Source organism: Siphateles boraxobius, unplaced genomic scaffold, assembly GCF_051911475.1.
Source record: "Siphateles boraxobius isolate OS27281-9 unplaced genomic scaffold, OSU_SipBor_1 18, whole genome shotgun sequence".
NCBI classification, from domain to species: domain Eukaryota; kingdom Metazoa; phylum Chordata; class Actinopteri; order Cypriniformes; family Leuciscidae; genus Siphateles; species Siphateles boraxobius.
This window is the reverse complement of record NW_027508788.1, coordinates 3,936,064-3,951,984: the sequence shown is the minus strand read 5'-3', so window position 1 is coordinate 3,951,984 and position 15,921 is coordinate 3,936,064. Positions and strand designations below refer to the sequence as shown.

At 36.1% G+C, this 15,921-nt stretch overlaps 2 protein-coding genes and 3 non-coding genes across 5 annotated transcripts; all 5 read right to left on the bottom strand.

Moving 5' to 3' along the window:
- Positions 1-365: 365 nt before the first annotated feature.
- nkx6.1 (NK6 homeobox 1) lies at positions 366-7,602 on the bottom strand. Its single transcript, XM_077232926.1, has 3 exons — positions 3,875-7,602; positions 3,523-3,695; positions 366-2,788 (listed from the first exon to the last, which is right to left on the bottom strand). Exons 1-3 carry the CDS (start codon positions 4,413-4,415, stop codon positions 2,543-2,545), a joined length of 960 nt encoding a protein of 319 aa, XP_077089041.1. The 5' UTR covers positions 4,416-7,602; the 3' UTR covers positions 366-2,542.
- A 76-nt stretch (positions 7,603-7,678) lies between these two features.
- rpl17 (ribosomal protein L17) lies at positions 7,679-10,836 on the bottom strand. The gene is made up of 6 exons (XM_077232932.1): positions 10,709-10,836; positions 10,592-10,632; positions 8,957-9,091; positions 8,290-8,388; positions 7,944-8,135; positions 7,679-7,756 (listed from the first exon to the last, which is right to left on the bottom strand). Exons 1-6 carry the CDS (start codon positions 10,746-10,748, stop codon positions 7,709-7,711), a joined length of 555 nt encoding a protein of 184 aa, XP_077089047.1. The 5' UTR covers positions 10,749-10,836; the 3' UTR covers positions 7,679-7,708.
- LOC143741218 (small nucleolar RNA SNORD58) lies at positions 7,835-7,900 on the bottom strand. The gene has a single exon (XR_013204969.1). It is a non-coding gene; the product is annotated as a small nucleolar RNA SNORD58 (small nucleolar RNA).
- On the bottom strand, positions 8,836-8,902 carry LOC143741217 (small nucleolar RNA SNORD58). The gene has a single exon (XR_013204968.1). It is a non-coding gene; the product is annotated as a small nucleolar RNA SNORD58 (small nucleolar RNA).
- LOC143741219 (small nucleolar RNA SNORD58) lies at positions 9,176-9,243 on the bottom strand. The gene has a single exon (XR_013204970.1). It is a non-coding gene; the product is annotated as a small nucleolar RNA SNORD58 (small nucleolar RNA).
- Positions 10,837-15,921: the final 5,085 nt, after the last annotated feature.

Below are 15,921 nucleotides of genomic sequence, written 5' to 3'. Positions count from 1 at the left end.
CGAGCCTATAAGAAATAATGCAATGAAAACAACATAGATGTTTTTGTAAAACAAGACCAACTGTTGAAGGATATAGAAAATGATAAAAAATTATATATATTTTATATAGTATTGTTTATAGTATAAGTTTTCGTATTGACAACGTTCTCTTATTTCTATTTTTTAATTTATTTTTATTTTATTTTTATTCTTATTGGAAAGTCAAAGCCCTGTTGGGTAAAGGCCATTTGATTGATGCAACAACCGAATAAAAGAAAATATGTAGTAAAAGTTGAAAAATGGCTATTTGCAGAAAAATACTAAAATGGGGAAAGACTAGTATTGGAATGCTGGGGGAAAAAAAACAAGGCAAAATTCAACATGTGTCAAAAAGAATGTTTAATTTTATTTTTTTAATGTATAGATTAAAATATTTTACATTTGCAAATTGGTCAGACCAATTCTGACACGCTCTCGATTAGACACAGATTTACAACTTTACATTTCACGCGTGTAAATTACAAAATTATTGTATGTCTAGGGAATGATAATGATAATTTTTTTAACCGTATGATTTGCTCAAAGAAATCCAAGAAAAGTTGGTAAAATGCAATTTCCTCACCTAACCATGACAGTTTCCATGATGCATCAACTCATCAGACATTCTGCTTCTTTGATTATATATATATATATATAGGCTATCTTTAAAATAGGCTAAATATTTTTTCTTTTATCGTAGAATTAACTTTTCAGTTATAAATTCAGCCTAAATTGTTTTATTTCAAACACGATTTTATTTGTATGCACTATGCACTGAGACACATCCTTGCAAAGTGCATGAGATTAAGTTCGTCTTTGTCAATTCGATAACGTGCAAAATACTGAACATCTAAAGGCTGTCATGTGGCTGTCTTTCGATTAATAACAGTTTAAAACCATTTCGTTATTTTGGCAACCCTTTATGAACCGTTAATGTTATAATCTGAGTTGCGCATCAAAATAAGTATAATTAAATTAGTAAAATGAATAGCCTAAATGTGTAGAAATAAAAAATTGAGTGTTTTTTAAAAAAAAAAGTAAATATAACTGTAGGTATACCTACAATGATAAATGTAACATAATAGATAATGCTGCATCGCTTCCAAAAAAAAAAAAAAAATCATGCTGGTTTTTAACCTGTGGAGAAGCATTGGACCTGCTGTCCTTCAAAAATACCAGCTCAAAATATTTTCTGATAGTACAACGGTGCACGGTGCATCATCTCACCTTATAAATTAAAAATTTCTGTTGGTTTGTTGAGAACAAATCGGTTGAGTGGTTTTCAATTTCCAAAGAACATGGTGATCTAATCGCGCGAATCAGCTGACATAATGAAGCTGCGACGCGATCAGCTGAAGACCAAACGCTTTATTACTTTAATTTTCCCACCAGTTATGTCCTTTTTTTCATCGACATTTCTCAATGAACGAAAATATATCGAAAAATCTAGTAAATTGTGTAAGAGTTTGGGGTAATTGTCTTTAAAACAATTAAATGTGTTCACACAGAGCAATACCAGAACATGTTTATTCAGTTACTGAAATGAAACAGATCACTGTGTTGATATTGTCGAATAAAGAATAATAATACAAAATATTTATTGGACTATATATAAATTACATTTTACTAAGTGTTGCCATGTCAATAACTCACTAAAAGTGAGACAACTTCTTGCAGAATTGAAGATTCAATAATTAATCAAGAATCGGCCAGCACATGTTTTAATGCTTGAAAACTTCGTAGTAGTTTATTCACAAAATATTTATATTCGATTTGATAATAACAGGAAAAAAAAATATCCCATATGTTTAACATTTTATTAAATAAAAGTGCAATACACAACCTGCAAGGCGCATTTTGCAGGAATCAAACACTGTTACAAACTTAAAATATCATAAATTAATCATGAAAAAAATTAAAGAAACGTTCTAACATTGGTAGACGAACACTAGCATTATATTACAAATATATGGTTAGGTGTTTGTTTATATTTACACGTGTTATGGCCTTTTTTGGCTGAGCCTAAATTTAGGCTTATGTCTTAAACCATCAGTGGTAAACTCAGAAAATTGTTCTATATTTCCATGGTTGATTATTTTTTAAGGAACAAAGGGCTGAGGCAACTTATACCCATAAACAAAAAAATAAGGGTGATAAGCACCAGTACAAATTAAGGATATGAAAATGCAAATCACAAAGCCTAAACCAAAAATTAAACTGAGGCGAAGTGAACGAATTCTGCCATGTTTACTATTCAAAATATTTTACACATAAATATTCACAGTAATATAATTCCTATGCGATACAACTCAAGCTGTTAATTTACAAAAATGTACCGTTGTCTTTACGTTGAAATGTGTCTATTGCAGACACTGATGCACGTTCAGCTCCACCAATAGTGCATATTCCTCTGATTCGCATCCTTCCTCTCAAACCAGAGCTCAAACTTGGTGAAAAACAGTAGCCTACAGTATTATTTTTGACACTTCTTGATGAATTTGACAACCCATCTCCCGCTTCCGCTTTACGAGCTCTCGTTTTCCGATGTGTGAATAATAAGAGCTGAGTTTGGTTTGTGTTTTTTCAGTAACTGTGTTATTTTTTCATCGTCCGAGTTTGGGTCTAAAGGTTTGTTGTAGTCGTCGTCGTCGTCTTCATTTTCCGAGGCCCCTTTCAGCCTTTCGGTCTCTGAATCTTGTTTTTTCTTCGCCGTGGCCATTTCAGCCGCGTGCCGTTTTCTCCATTTTGTTCTTCGGTTTTGAAACCACACCTTTACAATTAAAAAAAGAGAGATAAAAACGCATTTTAATCTACACGGAAATTATGATTTATCTTCATCAAAAAATCAGCATACCAAATGGGAATTACAATAGCATGTCGTCCAAAAAATGTGTTCAGTGTCAAACAAATTAAACAGATTTTTCCTGCATGAAAAGGCTGATATATATATAACACAATAATAACTTGAACAGAGCTCTTTAAAGAACATCTCTGTATCCTAAACTCCTAATTTCACTTCAAGTGAATATTCCAATTGGAAAATAAATGGTCTATGTCAAATAAAAGCTAAATCAAATAGCCTATATCAACGGATAAAATTCGACCAGTTTTCTGAGGTATTAAATTAAATTAAATAGGCTAGTTTTAGGCTATTGCAATAATTGCAACAACAAAAAAAGTGCAGTTGTGCACATTACAATTTTATACAAAATAATTTGTTTTACGATAACTCCATGACTGAATAACTGTAATATAGCCTATAAACGAACATATTTTTTCTCATTTTTGCAACGTTGCATTAAAATGTAAATACATTAGAGAAATAAACTGATGTAGAACTATGTATAAAAGTTATAAATTAACAGATATAGGAAGGTATGAATAAACACATTAGGCCGATCCCACACTGAATTCTCTTTTTTAATAGCTAGACATTGAATTAATGGATAATCAAGTCAGTCAGGGTGTCCCCCTCATACATAAACTAAACTAGGACTGTCTTACCTTGACTTGGCTCTCTGTCATTCCTAAAGAGTAGGCCAACCGCGCTCTCTCGGGTCCAGCTAAATACTTCGTTTGCTCGAATGTTTTTTCCAGAGCAAAAATTTGCTGCCCGGAAAACGTTGGTCGAGTGTGTTTCCTTTTTCCATCTTTGTCCAGCAGCACTGAGTTTTGATCTGTAGGAGGACAAAAAAATAAAATTAAAATAAATTAGCTATTGTTATTTTTACACCTTATTTTGATTAGCAGTGTTTGTGCTTATTGTTATCAAGTAGGCTAATATTTTGGATGAGTAGCCAAATTAATCGCTAACAGCCTTTCAAGAAAGTTAATCACGAATGAATCGCGCACTTACGTGGTGAACATGCAAATCTGGCGTCTCTCCAGTGCGGGCTTTGCATGACTCCAGGCCAGAATATCGGGGTTCTGCCTGGCAGGTCTGTCAGTGGTTTTGGGTAGCGAGCCACCGCCACTGCACTGGGGCTGAAATACAGCCCTGGAGGCGGCGGGGGACTCAGGCTGCTGAAACGGGGCAGTCCGGACAAGATCCCAGCGGGAGAAGAAGCCGCCGCTGCCGCTGCCATTCCGGCGACCATCGATGGGCGACTGAGGATGTCGTTAATTCCGTGAGGGGTGGCGACCGCGCACTGATGCTGTGATCCGAGAGCTGAAAGTCCACTGGATGTTTTGATCCCCGGGGACGACACGGGGATACCACCTGGATTCGGAGAGGTAGCTGTCGGTGAAGTGGAGGATGCTGGTCCAGTGGAAGATAACGGGTAGGCTGGGTAAAGGGGTGTCTTCATTTCGGTCATACTGTGTAAAGCAGCCAAAGGTGGGGTATTGAGTAGGAAAGCGCTCTGGCGAGACCCGTCCATTTGCCCCACCGCTAACATAACCAAGAAACTACAACTTTAACTAAATATTGCGCAAGAAGCAAGACGGTGGAGACCGGAGAAAAACGTGAACACAACCGTAGAATAGCCTACCGAAAAGGAAAACCAAAATAGGCTACCTCACAATCTCACAATCTCAAGCCGTCAGACAAAACGTAATTTCTCTAAAAAAAATCCCAATCAGATGTACTGAAGCTTCAAAACCCATCTCCTATGGCAAAATCCATTCCCTTCTTTCAGAGCTTGCAAATATGGCATGATACAACAGAGAGTCGTCCTTTAAAAGATAGAGTGTTTTGAAATCTATAAATAAAAAGAGAGTCTTTCTGGGTAGTTCACATGAAGATCTGGAAGATAATAAAACATTTTCATCAACCTGCTGTCTTTTGCTGCAAAAAGTCAAAACTTTGAGAGCGTGCCTGGGAAAGTAGAGGGGCTCGGTGGGATGTGATTGGCTGAGCTCGGCAGTGACGTGCTCCGTGTCAGCTGAGTGCCTCTGTCTGAACTGAATTTAGGAGTATGTCCTCATTGGTTCTCATTTGCACATTAAAAGAGCTGCCATCCGACCCACTATTAAATACAAAAAGGGGACAAAATCAATGTAGTCAATTTGAGATCTATTTCTTAAATAAAGGGACATCTGGATGCGTGCCGGTCATGTGAGGCAGCGGGATATCTTATGAGCTTAAAAGTCTCTGTGGATATGCAGCGCTTAAACACTCCGATATATCACAACACAATCACAGAAGGATGAAGCTTGAATAAACACTATCATTTTACTAAGATACACCGGTGTTTTGCCAGATGAGAAGTTTGTGTCATATTTTTACTCTAATTCATTTTATAACTGTATAATTAATCTCTTTTAATTTCTTTTATAACTGTTTTAATTTTCCTTTCCATTTATTTTGTGATGATTTTAATTCCTTTCTGTCTAAAGAACTTTGAATTGCCATAGTGTATGAAATGTGCTATATAAATAAACTTGCCTTGCCTACTAGCAACTTTGAGCTCCACCCGGTAGCTACATAGGCTACATTTCCCACCTTCTCATCAAAACCTTCCGCCGCTTTTTTTTCAAATTGATATTGGAGTTTTTATTATTGGCAAATATTACTGTATTATTTCATTGGTTTCTTCTGAATAAACTAAGCGCCAACTGAATACATGTGAAATATTAGAAACTCACAGGTGCAGTCTTAAAGGTTCTGTAGTCTACATCTCTCTATATGCATATAAGCCACATGCTGTATTAATCTAATTAACAAAATATCAGAAGTCCATTAAAAATAAAGAGGCTGACTTGTACAGAATATTATTTATATAGCCTAAGTTATGCAAAAAAACAAACAAAAGGAAACATTTTTTGTCACGGAGTAGAATAGCAGAGAAAAGGATACATCATCTAAGGTTTATAACCTAATGTAAACTGCAAAGTGTTGCAGCATCTAGTGGTCAAAGAGTGAAATGGCATAAACTGGGAAGTGGGAACTGATGCAACCCCTCCTGTTGCATTAAAAATTACCTGTCGTATATTTTCATGTTGCATAAAATTTATCTACACAAATGAGATTCATAGATTTACTACGTTACAAATAAAACTGAGCTACAAATATGTACATACTAACGCATATTAGTACTATAGAGCTCTATTAAATTATGGATTTTCTGAGGAATAAACAACTCAGAAATAGCAAAAATCCCAAGAGGAATTTACACGTTTTAAAATTTAAGTCCAGAAAAAAAAATCCTTTGTATTACCTCCGTATATAGCCTACATAACCTAAACTGAGTCCCTCAAGAGAAAAGCTCTTGGCACTTTTATTTTGTGTGGACGTGGACAGATTTGCGGCGCTGCGGCGCCCTCTAAAGTTGAACATAGCGTTATGTCTTCTGGTATTAAATTGCACGGACTTCGTGCCAAAAACACAAAACGATTTTTAAATAAGGCAAGACTTATTTTATATAATAAACTTATTTTAATCTAACTATAAATACTTAGTCAATGTTTTGTTATATAAAATATATCTATATGCATATTCTGGTTGTATATTTTGCTGACTGCATAATTTGTCAACATCTGATTAGACAAGTATTTAAATGATTGACAAACAAATATTAAATCTAACTATTGAAGGATGTTAACCATCTAGTTAAACACCATCAAGGTTTCATATCAAACTATGTTCTTTAACCAACAACCAAGCCAATCACCACAAGGTATATTTTTGGCAAAGGACACTCAAAGATCTCCATTCACAAGATGAAAGTACACAAATCAATACACACTGTAAAAGTCTTTGTTTAATGCACTACTTATTACACAATAGTAAAATAGAACCACTATTTTTACATTTTTGGGCTTCTGACTAATCCCATAGTCAGAAATTCTAGTGTTCTACCTGTCAAATAACCAAAGTTTTGCTTAGTACCGATGTATTTCTGATTGGCACTAGTGGACCATTTCAGCAGTTTGACACTGCTTAGACAATTTTTTCCCTTTTAAAATGACATGAGCATCATGACTTAGGGGGTTTTCACACCTGAAAGTCCGTACCAAGGTCCGAACCAAAGTTCACGCTTTAATACATTTTATCCTTTCAGAAAGTTTTGGTCTGGTTTCTCACTGCAATTATGCGAGCGCACCAAAGAACTTTACGTGACACACTTGTGTCCTGTCGTCATCATCTATGTGGGCTGCATCTCGACATTGATTGGTTTGTAAATGGACGTGCGTGTTGTCAATTCGGCGGGTAACTTTGACAACATGAATGAACAGAGGCATATCGTTGCAACTGTATTATTTTTTCGTCGTGCGAACATTTTATCGTCGCCGGGAGGAAATGAGAAGACTGCAAGCAATCATGCGATTACTATTATTATGTCATCAGACCATACTTCAATTAAAAACCTTGTCTCCTCCTCTCCCCATGTGCTACCACGGCTCATTTTTCCTGCCACCTTATGTTCTGTCGACTATGCGGGAACTTCCTGTAAAAGGTCTGAAAGTCCGAACCATACAGAAATGTTTTCACACTAGAAACGAACCAAACCTTTGTTCAGTTTGATCCGGACCGAGACTACCTCTTTTCGTCAGACCAAATTTCATCTGTTTGGTCCGGACCGTGGTAGGTTTCACACCTGTAATATGGATTCGGACCAAACTGAAAAGTCCGAAAGTCCGGACCAAACAAGGTAGGTGTGAAAGGGCCCTTAAAATAAAAAAGAAAACTGAATATACAAGAAAAGGAGCAGAGTCAATGTGTAGTACGAACGTTGGACTTTATTTACATTTACTCCCGAGCCATAAGCTTCTGCTTCTTCAGTTTCTTCTGAGAAATCTGCGAAGAGAAAACAAATATTAGTTCATGTGCATTCAACAGCAAGAAACTCCACACAACTCCATTTAATGCACAAAGGCTGCTCAGAATAGTACATTCTTTTCATCATTAATCCAAAGGTGTCCTAAGTGGTCATCATTACAGCCAAGTGAACTACTTTACTTCAGAAGAACATTAACAACCATACCTTTTTCTTCTGAGACACCTCCTCCTCTGGTTTGGGAACAATCTGCTCCTTCTCAGTGAGGATCATTTCGATGTGGCATGGGGAGCTCATGTAGGGGTTGATGCGTCCATGGGCACGGTAGGTACGCCTACGCATCTTTGGGGCCTTGTTCACCTGGATGTGCTCAATCACCAGAGAGTCCACATCCAAACCCTACAAGATAACAACGTCGGATGAAATAAAGCCAATACCATAGTGGTAAAGCTGCATTCATGCAAGCCAAATTACAGTCAAACTGAAGCTATAATGCTGCCCAATACTAAGTTGAATTGAAAATGTATTAGTGTATTTGTTCATAAAGTACTACCTTGAGCTCAGCGTTGCTTTCTGCATTCTTCAGCATGTGGAGCAGGAACTCTGCACTTTTCTTGGGCCAACGTCCCTGAGTCCAGTTATGCTGCTTGGCCTAGAAAACGGAATAAGGACAACACCTGTAAGCTTAAACGTCATCTTAAACTGAAACGCACTTAGCTACAATACTGTTCTTAAGTTTGGGGTCAGTTTCAAAGAAATACTAAAAGTGACAGTAAATATTTCTAAAAAGCATTTTTTTTTTACTTTCTATTTAAAGAAAAAAAAAATCATTGTCTTCACAAATTTAGCAGCACAATTATTTTGAACATTAAAGCTATGAGCATCAAATCAGCATGATTTCTGATTAATGATGCTGGACATGTAGCTTTGATATCACAGAAATAAAATTGCAAGTTTATATATTGAAATAGATTTTAAGTTGTAATATTTCACAATATTACCAATTTGACTGAAATGCAACCTGCATAAAATGTAACCTAAAGCAGAAGACTTTTCAAACACTTTTACAGAACCCAAACTTTTGAACTTTACTGTACACGTTGCTCAGAATAAGTTGAATTTTCATAGTGAACTCCAAAGGTGTCCTAAGATGGTCATCACTGCAACATGGATGGACTAGTTTTTAAAGGCAGCTTTAAATGAATGGGACAAGACCTCACCTGAGCACAACGGCCAACACCACCATTGTAACGTCGGAAAGGAACACACTGGTGCTTCACCATCACATCCTTCAGGTACTTGTTAGCCTTGCGTATGTGCATGCCTTTGATGGCCTGGGCGGTCTCACGGGTGTTCTGAGGGGGGGGAACAGCAAGACATCGATTAATAAAAGTCCACTTCAAGTAAATCAGCCCATCAGCACTTAAACTACAAAGGTGGCTACTCAGAATATACTTGATTCTTTTCATGATAATTAAAAAGGTGTCCTAAGTAGTCATCATCGCAGCCACAGTGCATTTGCGGTTCTATTCAGGCATGGAGTGCAACTGATAAGTACTGACAGGTAAAGCCCAATTAATACTTCTGCGTCGAACTCACGCCGTAGCTACGCCATAGGCTGCGTGTAGCGTGCGTACCCTGGCGTGCACCTCTCCAAAAATGTAACGCGTCAATTCTACGCAGACGCAAGCGCTGCGATTGGTCTGCAAGAACCCCTCCGTCAGGTCTCACATGCTCCCTCTGCACGTGTAATTGCGCGTCAACGACGGAGAATTATAAATGAAAACCAACGTGCAGTCTATAGCGCAGAGGCTCCGGCGTAGGTCCGACGCAGAAGTATAAATCAGATATGTTTTGTACAAGTGCCAAGATTTAATAATTGAAGGTCAATCTAAACCTTACGTTTAAATTAAGAAATACAACATTAATGATCATGAAGTAGGTATTTGCATTAATAGAATGCACCGATATCACAAAGGAAACTTAAGTCACACCAAAAGATACCAAGCGCTAGCTGCATCTGAAATCGCATATTTCAAAACTATATAGTAGGCAAAAAACAGCATGTGACAACAGTACACCAAAATTCACAGTACTCAAAGAGTAAGGCTGTGTCCAAAATCACATACTCTTGAGTAGGTATTATTTTGAATAAGTACGTACTTCACCAGTAAAAAAAAGCATATTCTATATAGTATGATTGTTTGTGGCATGAATGTAATCCGGAAGGACAACATTCGCCATGCTGTCATTATCATGCGAGCAGTTGTGTCACTTCACTGCCATTCATTAATTCTCTCCTGTGGCCTTAATGGGATAGTAAACTGTCCGTCATATGCACACTTCAGGATCCTGGCAAAAGTAGGTCATCCTGGTACTTTCTAACTACTTTTATAGAAGTACTATGAATTTGGACATACTTTTTAAACACCGTTTTTCACCTAATATACAGGAGGGAAGAATACGATTTCGGATAAACCAGATGTGATTTCAGATGCAGCCATTGCCTCTATTAAACATTTTTGATTTAGCAATGAACTTATTAAAATATTAATTTCTATAAAAACCAATTAACCAACATCTGTACCCACGTAGTTATTTTTACAATGCAATTAAATTCTTTACACTCCAATACAAAGTTTTTAATACGATTAATCTTATTGTTACAAGCAAAAATTCTCATTCCTAAGGAGAATTGAATGGGGAAAATGCTCCTATGTTTATGGTTGATAAAGAATATGGTGATCACTGTAGCATTTATCAATACAACCTGCGAGCAGTACTTTTAAGTTGGTCCACACAGACCATGAATGTCAATGTCTTGGAATCACTCTGATTGTGACATGAAGTCTTACCTTGAAGTGAACACGAAGGTTTGAGCCCCTCGACTTGCATGCTGTAGGATACAAAAACAATGAATCCAATGTTCAATATTGCACAGCCATTTGGCTAACAAGTAGCAACCAACTCACACTTAGTCGGGTTCTCTGGGTCGAGTGAGTAGCGGACCATTTTCAGAGATCTATACAGAGAGAACAATTCACACCAGATGGTTAGAACAGGCGGAAACCAGATACCAAGCACAACTGTTAATGACAGTCCACAAAGACAAAATACACTGATACTAGAACAAATAGTAAGGGCACAGCATGCTACATACATCGATTCATACACAGAAATTGCCATGTCTGGCTACAATTAATTTATATCTGTGGAGTTTACAATTCAATAATATTTCCCATTCGCAAGCACATGTAGCTACATTCATGTAAAGACAGAGTCCCTGTCCGAGACTAGAAAATGGCAGAACACGGGCGATCATCTATCCCATAACACAACATTATATGATTTTATCTTCGACGACAAGTCATATTCTCTGAGAAGGCTAAACACAACATAAGTAAAAACGTCGATGTGATATTTGAACGCAAAAGTATTTGATGGCGTTGATATAAATGGATTATTTTTGAACATCGCTGCAGTGGGATTCGTATGGGCACTTACGTTCTCGGGCCGCAGAAGGGAAGAGGAAGTGAAAGGCATTCTGGGAGAACAAATCCGTTTTTGCTTCTTCGTGGAACGTCAACTGTAGCAACGAGCGCTTTGATAAAGAGGTAGCGCCGCCCAGTGGCTCAAATGAAAACACAATAATAAATAATACATTTTCAAAAAAAAAATATATATATATATGTATACCAAAATAATAATAACATTTTTAAATTTTTTAATGTCTTTTATTGATCAAAAATCAAAAGAAACAATACAATTAGGCTACTATACACAATTTCAAATGCTAGGGGGAGGTATGAGCAATATTTGGCCTATAAGAGTGCACATGCTTGTAAAAAAAATATTTTGTTTTTCAAGGGCAATATTAACTTCAACTGTCAATGCTTCACTTAATTTTTAAACACTATAAAACATACCCTCCTGCCAAAACATCCTGCTTGCAAAAAGCTACAGCTTTCATCTCTTTTTAAAACTTAAATAAAGTTTAGCAGGGTATATTCTGTGGAGGAGTTTAAAAGAGACTTATTTGACCTCGTTTGTTAAGAGATAGCAACTGGACAAAGACCAGATTTTCTCCCAGTCAACATCACTCCAAAATGCAGTTCAATGGCTGTGAAACAGTATCTTTTTGGAAAAGGGCTCTAATTGATCTGTTATCATTATTACAATGAAAGGAGAAACCTATTTGTCCTACAAGAGCTGTTTTTGTGAGAGGGGAGGGAGTTCCAGGTAATCCAATCTTTTTTGTTTAAACAATATATTCCAGAAGAAATGGTCCCAAACACAGTTGCAAATTCCCTTGCTGGTATGGGAATATTATATTTTGCCAAAAATTCCTAATTAGTAAAAAAATAAAAATAAAACACCATCCTTATTGTGCCAGATTAAGTATATGAAAGGTGAAATGTTTTGTTTTTAAAGATGATAAAATGCAGAAAGTTTCACATGTATTTTGCTGATATAAAAGTTACATACAAGGAAGACATTTATGCCGCCCAGGCTTGGTAAAATATGGAGGGGAATAACATTCCAAATAGAGACTCGATATAAAAAACAAGTTGTCTAATCCAGCTGATTTTAAATATATTGTTGAGTGTAGCAAAGACATTTGGAATGAGTTTTGAAGACAACGTTTCTCTTAAAAGTTTCTCTTTGATTAAACTTAACCCTTTTTAAAAGTTTTTTTTTGAATAGGATTAAAATTAAATTAATGATCAGTTCATTTAAGGCAAATGGGAAGATTGTGTGACGAAACACACAAACAGGACACAATAAAACGGACAACAATAGAGTCCTTCCACTACAATAAAAATTCAATAATAAAAGATGTAGCCCTGGCTCATTAAGCCAGGATTAGGGCCTTAGTTCAATTAGGACAATTAGCTTTTATAAACATGCCTTAGAAAAAAAAACATTACTAGTGTGCATCTAAAGACAAAACAATGACACTGACATATTTTAAGATATACCAGTGTAAGTTGCTTTCAGTTAAAACCGCTCAAACATGCATTTTAGTCTGGGTTTAAGCTTTCTTTAAAAACTCTAATACAAAAATTTTGATTACATATAGAGTTTAAAGTTTAGAGAAAAACAATAAAGAAACAATAAAAATAAGATTAAACTAACAAAAATTATTCAAATAAAAAATAAATCTATACAGTACTATAGCCAACATAAGAGGCACTAAATATTTTTACACATATATGATATTCATATTTCACAGCATAACTTGGATCTCTTAACATGAAAATTTAGGCTATAACTGCCTTTGAAATTAAAAAAAATATATATATTTTTTTAGAGCTACCAGAGCACTGTCTTTGGACTAGGATTCTTGAAAAATAACAATCTTCAAAATAACAAAGTATATATGTGGTTTTCAAATGTATGAATAGTCTATATAAAATGGTTGAACTATTTATTGAATAACAATAAACATACATACATACATGTATAGGGGAGACATTTAAGATATAGTAATTTAAAAAAAATCATCATAAGAGATCTATTGAAATGTTTACCCTTCTTCCCCTGTAGATGGCAGCACAGGACTAAACAGAATGTGCGGTAATTTATTCAGTCAGACCTGTCCAAAACATAGGTAGCCTGTTTGTTTATTATACAAAAGAAGATGGCAGATGTAATAGGGCTTTGTGAAATGTGTTGAAAAAGTGTAGGTAGCACATAAAATAATATCTCGTCAAAATGTGCTGCATTGTTCATGTGGTGTGATAGGATATAAAGCTTATCAAAGCTTCACTCTAATCCTACCCTTCAAACCATGCAATATAGTGTACATCCTAATATAGCACCTGTTCATGTTTTATATATTGAAGGCTTCAACATGACACTTTATTTCCAATTGTATTTTCCAGGAGGTTACTCCTTTATATAAAAATAAATACAATGCAAATATAACATGACAGTAATAGTTAACATTTTAGAGCATTTTATCTGAGCATTTCATTAGATCATCATTAACATTTATTCTATTGATATTACGCCTTTATTTGAGAAATTAATAATAACCAAGACAGCTGTTGTTTTAACGGTACAAATAAGTACAAAAATGTAAGAGGTAGGCTACAATTGTTCATTTATCTCATGATGAAACTGCCTGCCCATTGTCATAATTTGGCTACTCTTTAGGAAAATGAGACTGTATATGCGGCAGCCACTGCATGTCACATGTCTGTCATGTCTTTGTGATAAACATGAGTGTTGTTATGTTGGGCGATGTGCTCTTATCATTGTCTGGTCCCTCCCCCTTGTTATCTGATTATTGTTTTATTCGTCCCACCTGTTATCCTCGTTACCCTCCTTATTTGCCTTCCTATTTAATCTTCACTCCGCACTTGAATCCTTTCTTCCATTCTCCACAACCCACCGTGACACTGCATCAGTCAAAGCGTTTATTTGGCACAAAGCACTGGGCAAGAATTCAGCAAACCTCTATGAAATGTGTAGCCACAGTCAAAAACTCAATATTGCAACCATATTTCCTGTCAAAAGGAATAATGCCATCACTTTTCCCTCTGTGTGTGAAATGAATACGGCACTACTGCTTCATCAGTCAGACAACTGTCTCCATCATTAATGCAGTGCGTTTGTTCTCAGGGTGAGAGATGGTTGATTTCAACGGTCTGTCAGTGGCGCAGGTAGGTCTACACATTGTAGAATTTCATGTCGTTCCCATTAAGATGCTTCTGTTTTTGCTGACCCTCACCTGCACAGAGATAACGTATTGGCCTACCCAGCCTGTCACTCCGCAGTATCGAACCGATTCTCTTGTATCCTGCTCGGAAATCTGCTGAAGCTCACATGCAGGTTAAATTACGGACGCCCCTTGAGAACAACTCCAGAGCACTTCAGGATGATGTTAATGCTGCGACTGGTCAACTTGTACCCAGCATTACATTACAGCAGATTTGTTAGCCTTGCACAGTCTTGTTCAGTGCGACAACAATATATTGATCCATTAAACCTGCCCTGTTATTAAGCCTTTCATATGCTGAGCTCATAAAGTCTCTTATTTTTCTCTATACTATAAATTTAGTGTTTCGCTATATATTGGACAACTGAATGATGGTGACGTTGCATTACTTTTTGCTTGCTCATATCCTCATTGTACCTTGTTCTTACTTGCCGAAGCGTTTATCTTGAATGCTCCTGTTCTTAAATATAGGAAACCTCAATATATTTCTAGAGAAACTTTCTATAATCTAATACATTTGTCTTTGTCAGGTAGGAGTTTCTTCTAAGAATTGCACAATCCATTCTAATCACATCGCCTGAAATATCTTGAGCATTTTTCCACTCCATTGATGGCTCTTTATTTTGCTGATTTAATTTAGGCCCAATCTGAAACGGGTTCTAAGTTACTTTCCATAGAGGTAGTGCATACGAGGATTGGACTTGTCATTGGGCTCTTTCAACTGGGCGGTGAACCTATGCCATCTGTCAAAACTATAACATGGAAAAAAATCACAAATCACAAAATGAACACAATCACATGTGTTTTTGAGTTTTGTGAGTTTTTGTTTTGTTTTGACAATTTAAGTGCAGTGCCCAGGATTCAAACTTATATATAGCCCATAATCATAAAAAAGAAAAATTGTATAAAATAAAATGAACAAATAAAAATGACATTTGTGTGTAGACAGAGTTTTATTTAGTGATTTAGATGGACAGTTCTACGGTGTTGTTGCTGTCAGTGTTGGGGAAAGTTACTTTTAAAAGTAATGTGTAAAAAAGTAACTAATTGCGCTATAGTTTCTTTTTATGGAAAGTAATGCGGTACAATACTTTTGCGTTACTTTTCTCAATTGGGCTGGGCTAACTTGTTTGATTTTTAATAAAATAGTTATATTTTTTGGCAAATGTAAAGGCCCTTTCAACCCAAAAAATGAAATGAATAAAACTCAGGCTGAAGAAAATGCAAATTCACGCCTGTACAGTAGAGGGCGCAGCTCAAACTTTTCAGTTGTGCTGCCATTCTGGATTGCAGAGGAAGAAAATTCTTCGCTTTTACTTCAGCATTAAAAAAATGAAACACTGTTACAAGCTAAAGTTATTTTTGCTGCTTAGTATGGTTGAACTGGATTATTGAATGTCAGCAACAATGTCATTGGTTAATAAAGTGAGATTAAATGCATGAAGTAGGAGAACGGAGATG

Coding starts and splice junctions, on each gene's coding strand:
- rpl17 (XM_077232932.1), bottom strand. CDS start 10,748: ATGGTCCGCTACTCACTCGACCCAGAGAACCCGACTAAGT. Junction 10,633..10,708: donor CCCAGAGAACCCGACTAAGT/GTGAGTTGGTTG, acceptor TGTATCCTACAG/CATGCAAGTCGAGGGGCTCA. Junction 8,389..8,956: donor GTGTTGGCCGTTGTGCTCAG/GTGAGGTCTTGT, acceptor TCCGTTTTCTAG/GCCAAGCAGCATAACTGGAC.
- nkx6.1 (XM_077232926.1), bottom strand. CDS start 4,415: ATGTTAGCGGTGGGGCAAATGGACGGGTCTCGCCAGAGCGCTTTCCTA. Junction 3,696..3,874: donor CAGATTTGCATGTTCACCAC/GTAAGTGCGCGA, acceptor GTCCTCCTACAG/ATCAAAACTCAGTGCTGCTG. Junction 2,789..3,522: donor TGACAGAGAGCCAAGTCAAG/GTAAGACAGTCC, acceptor TTAATTGTAAAG/GTGTGGTTTCAAAACCGAAG.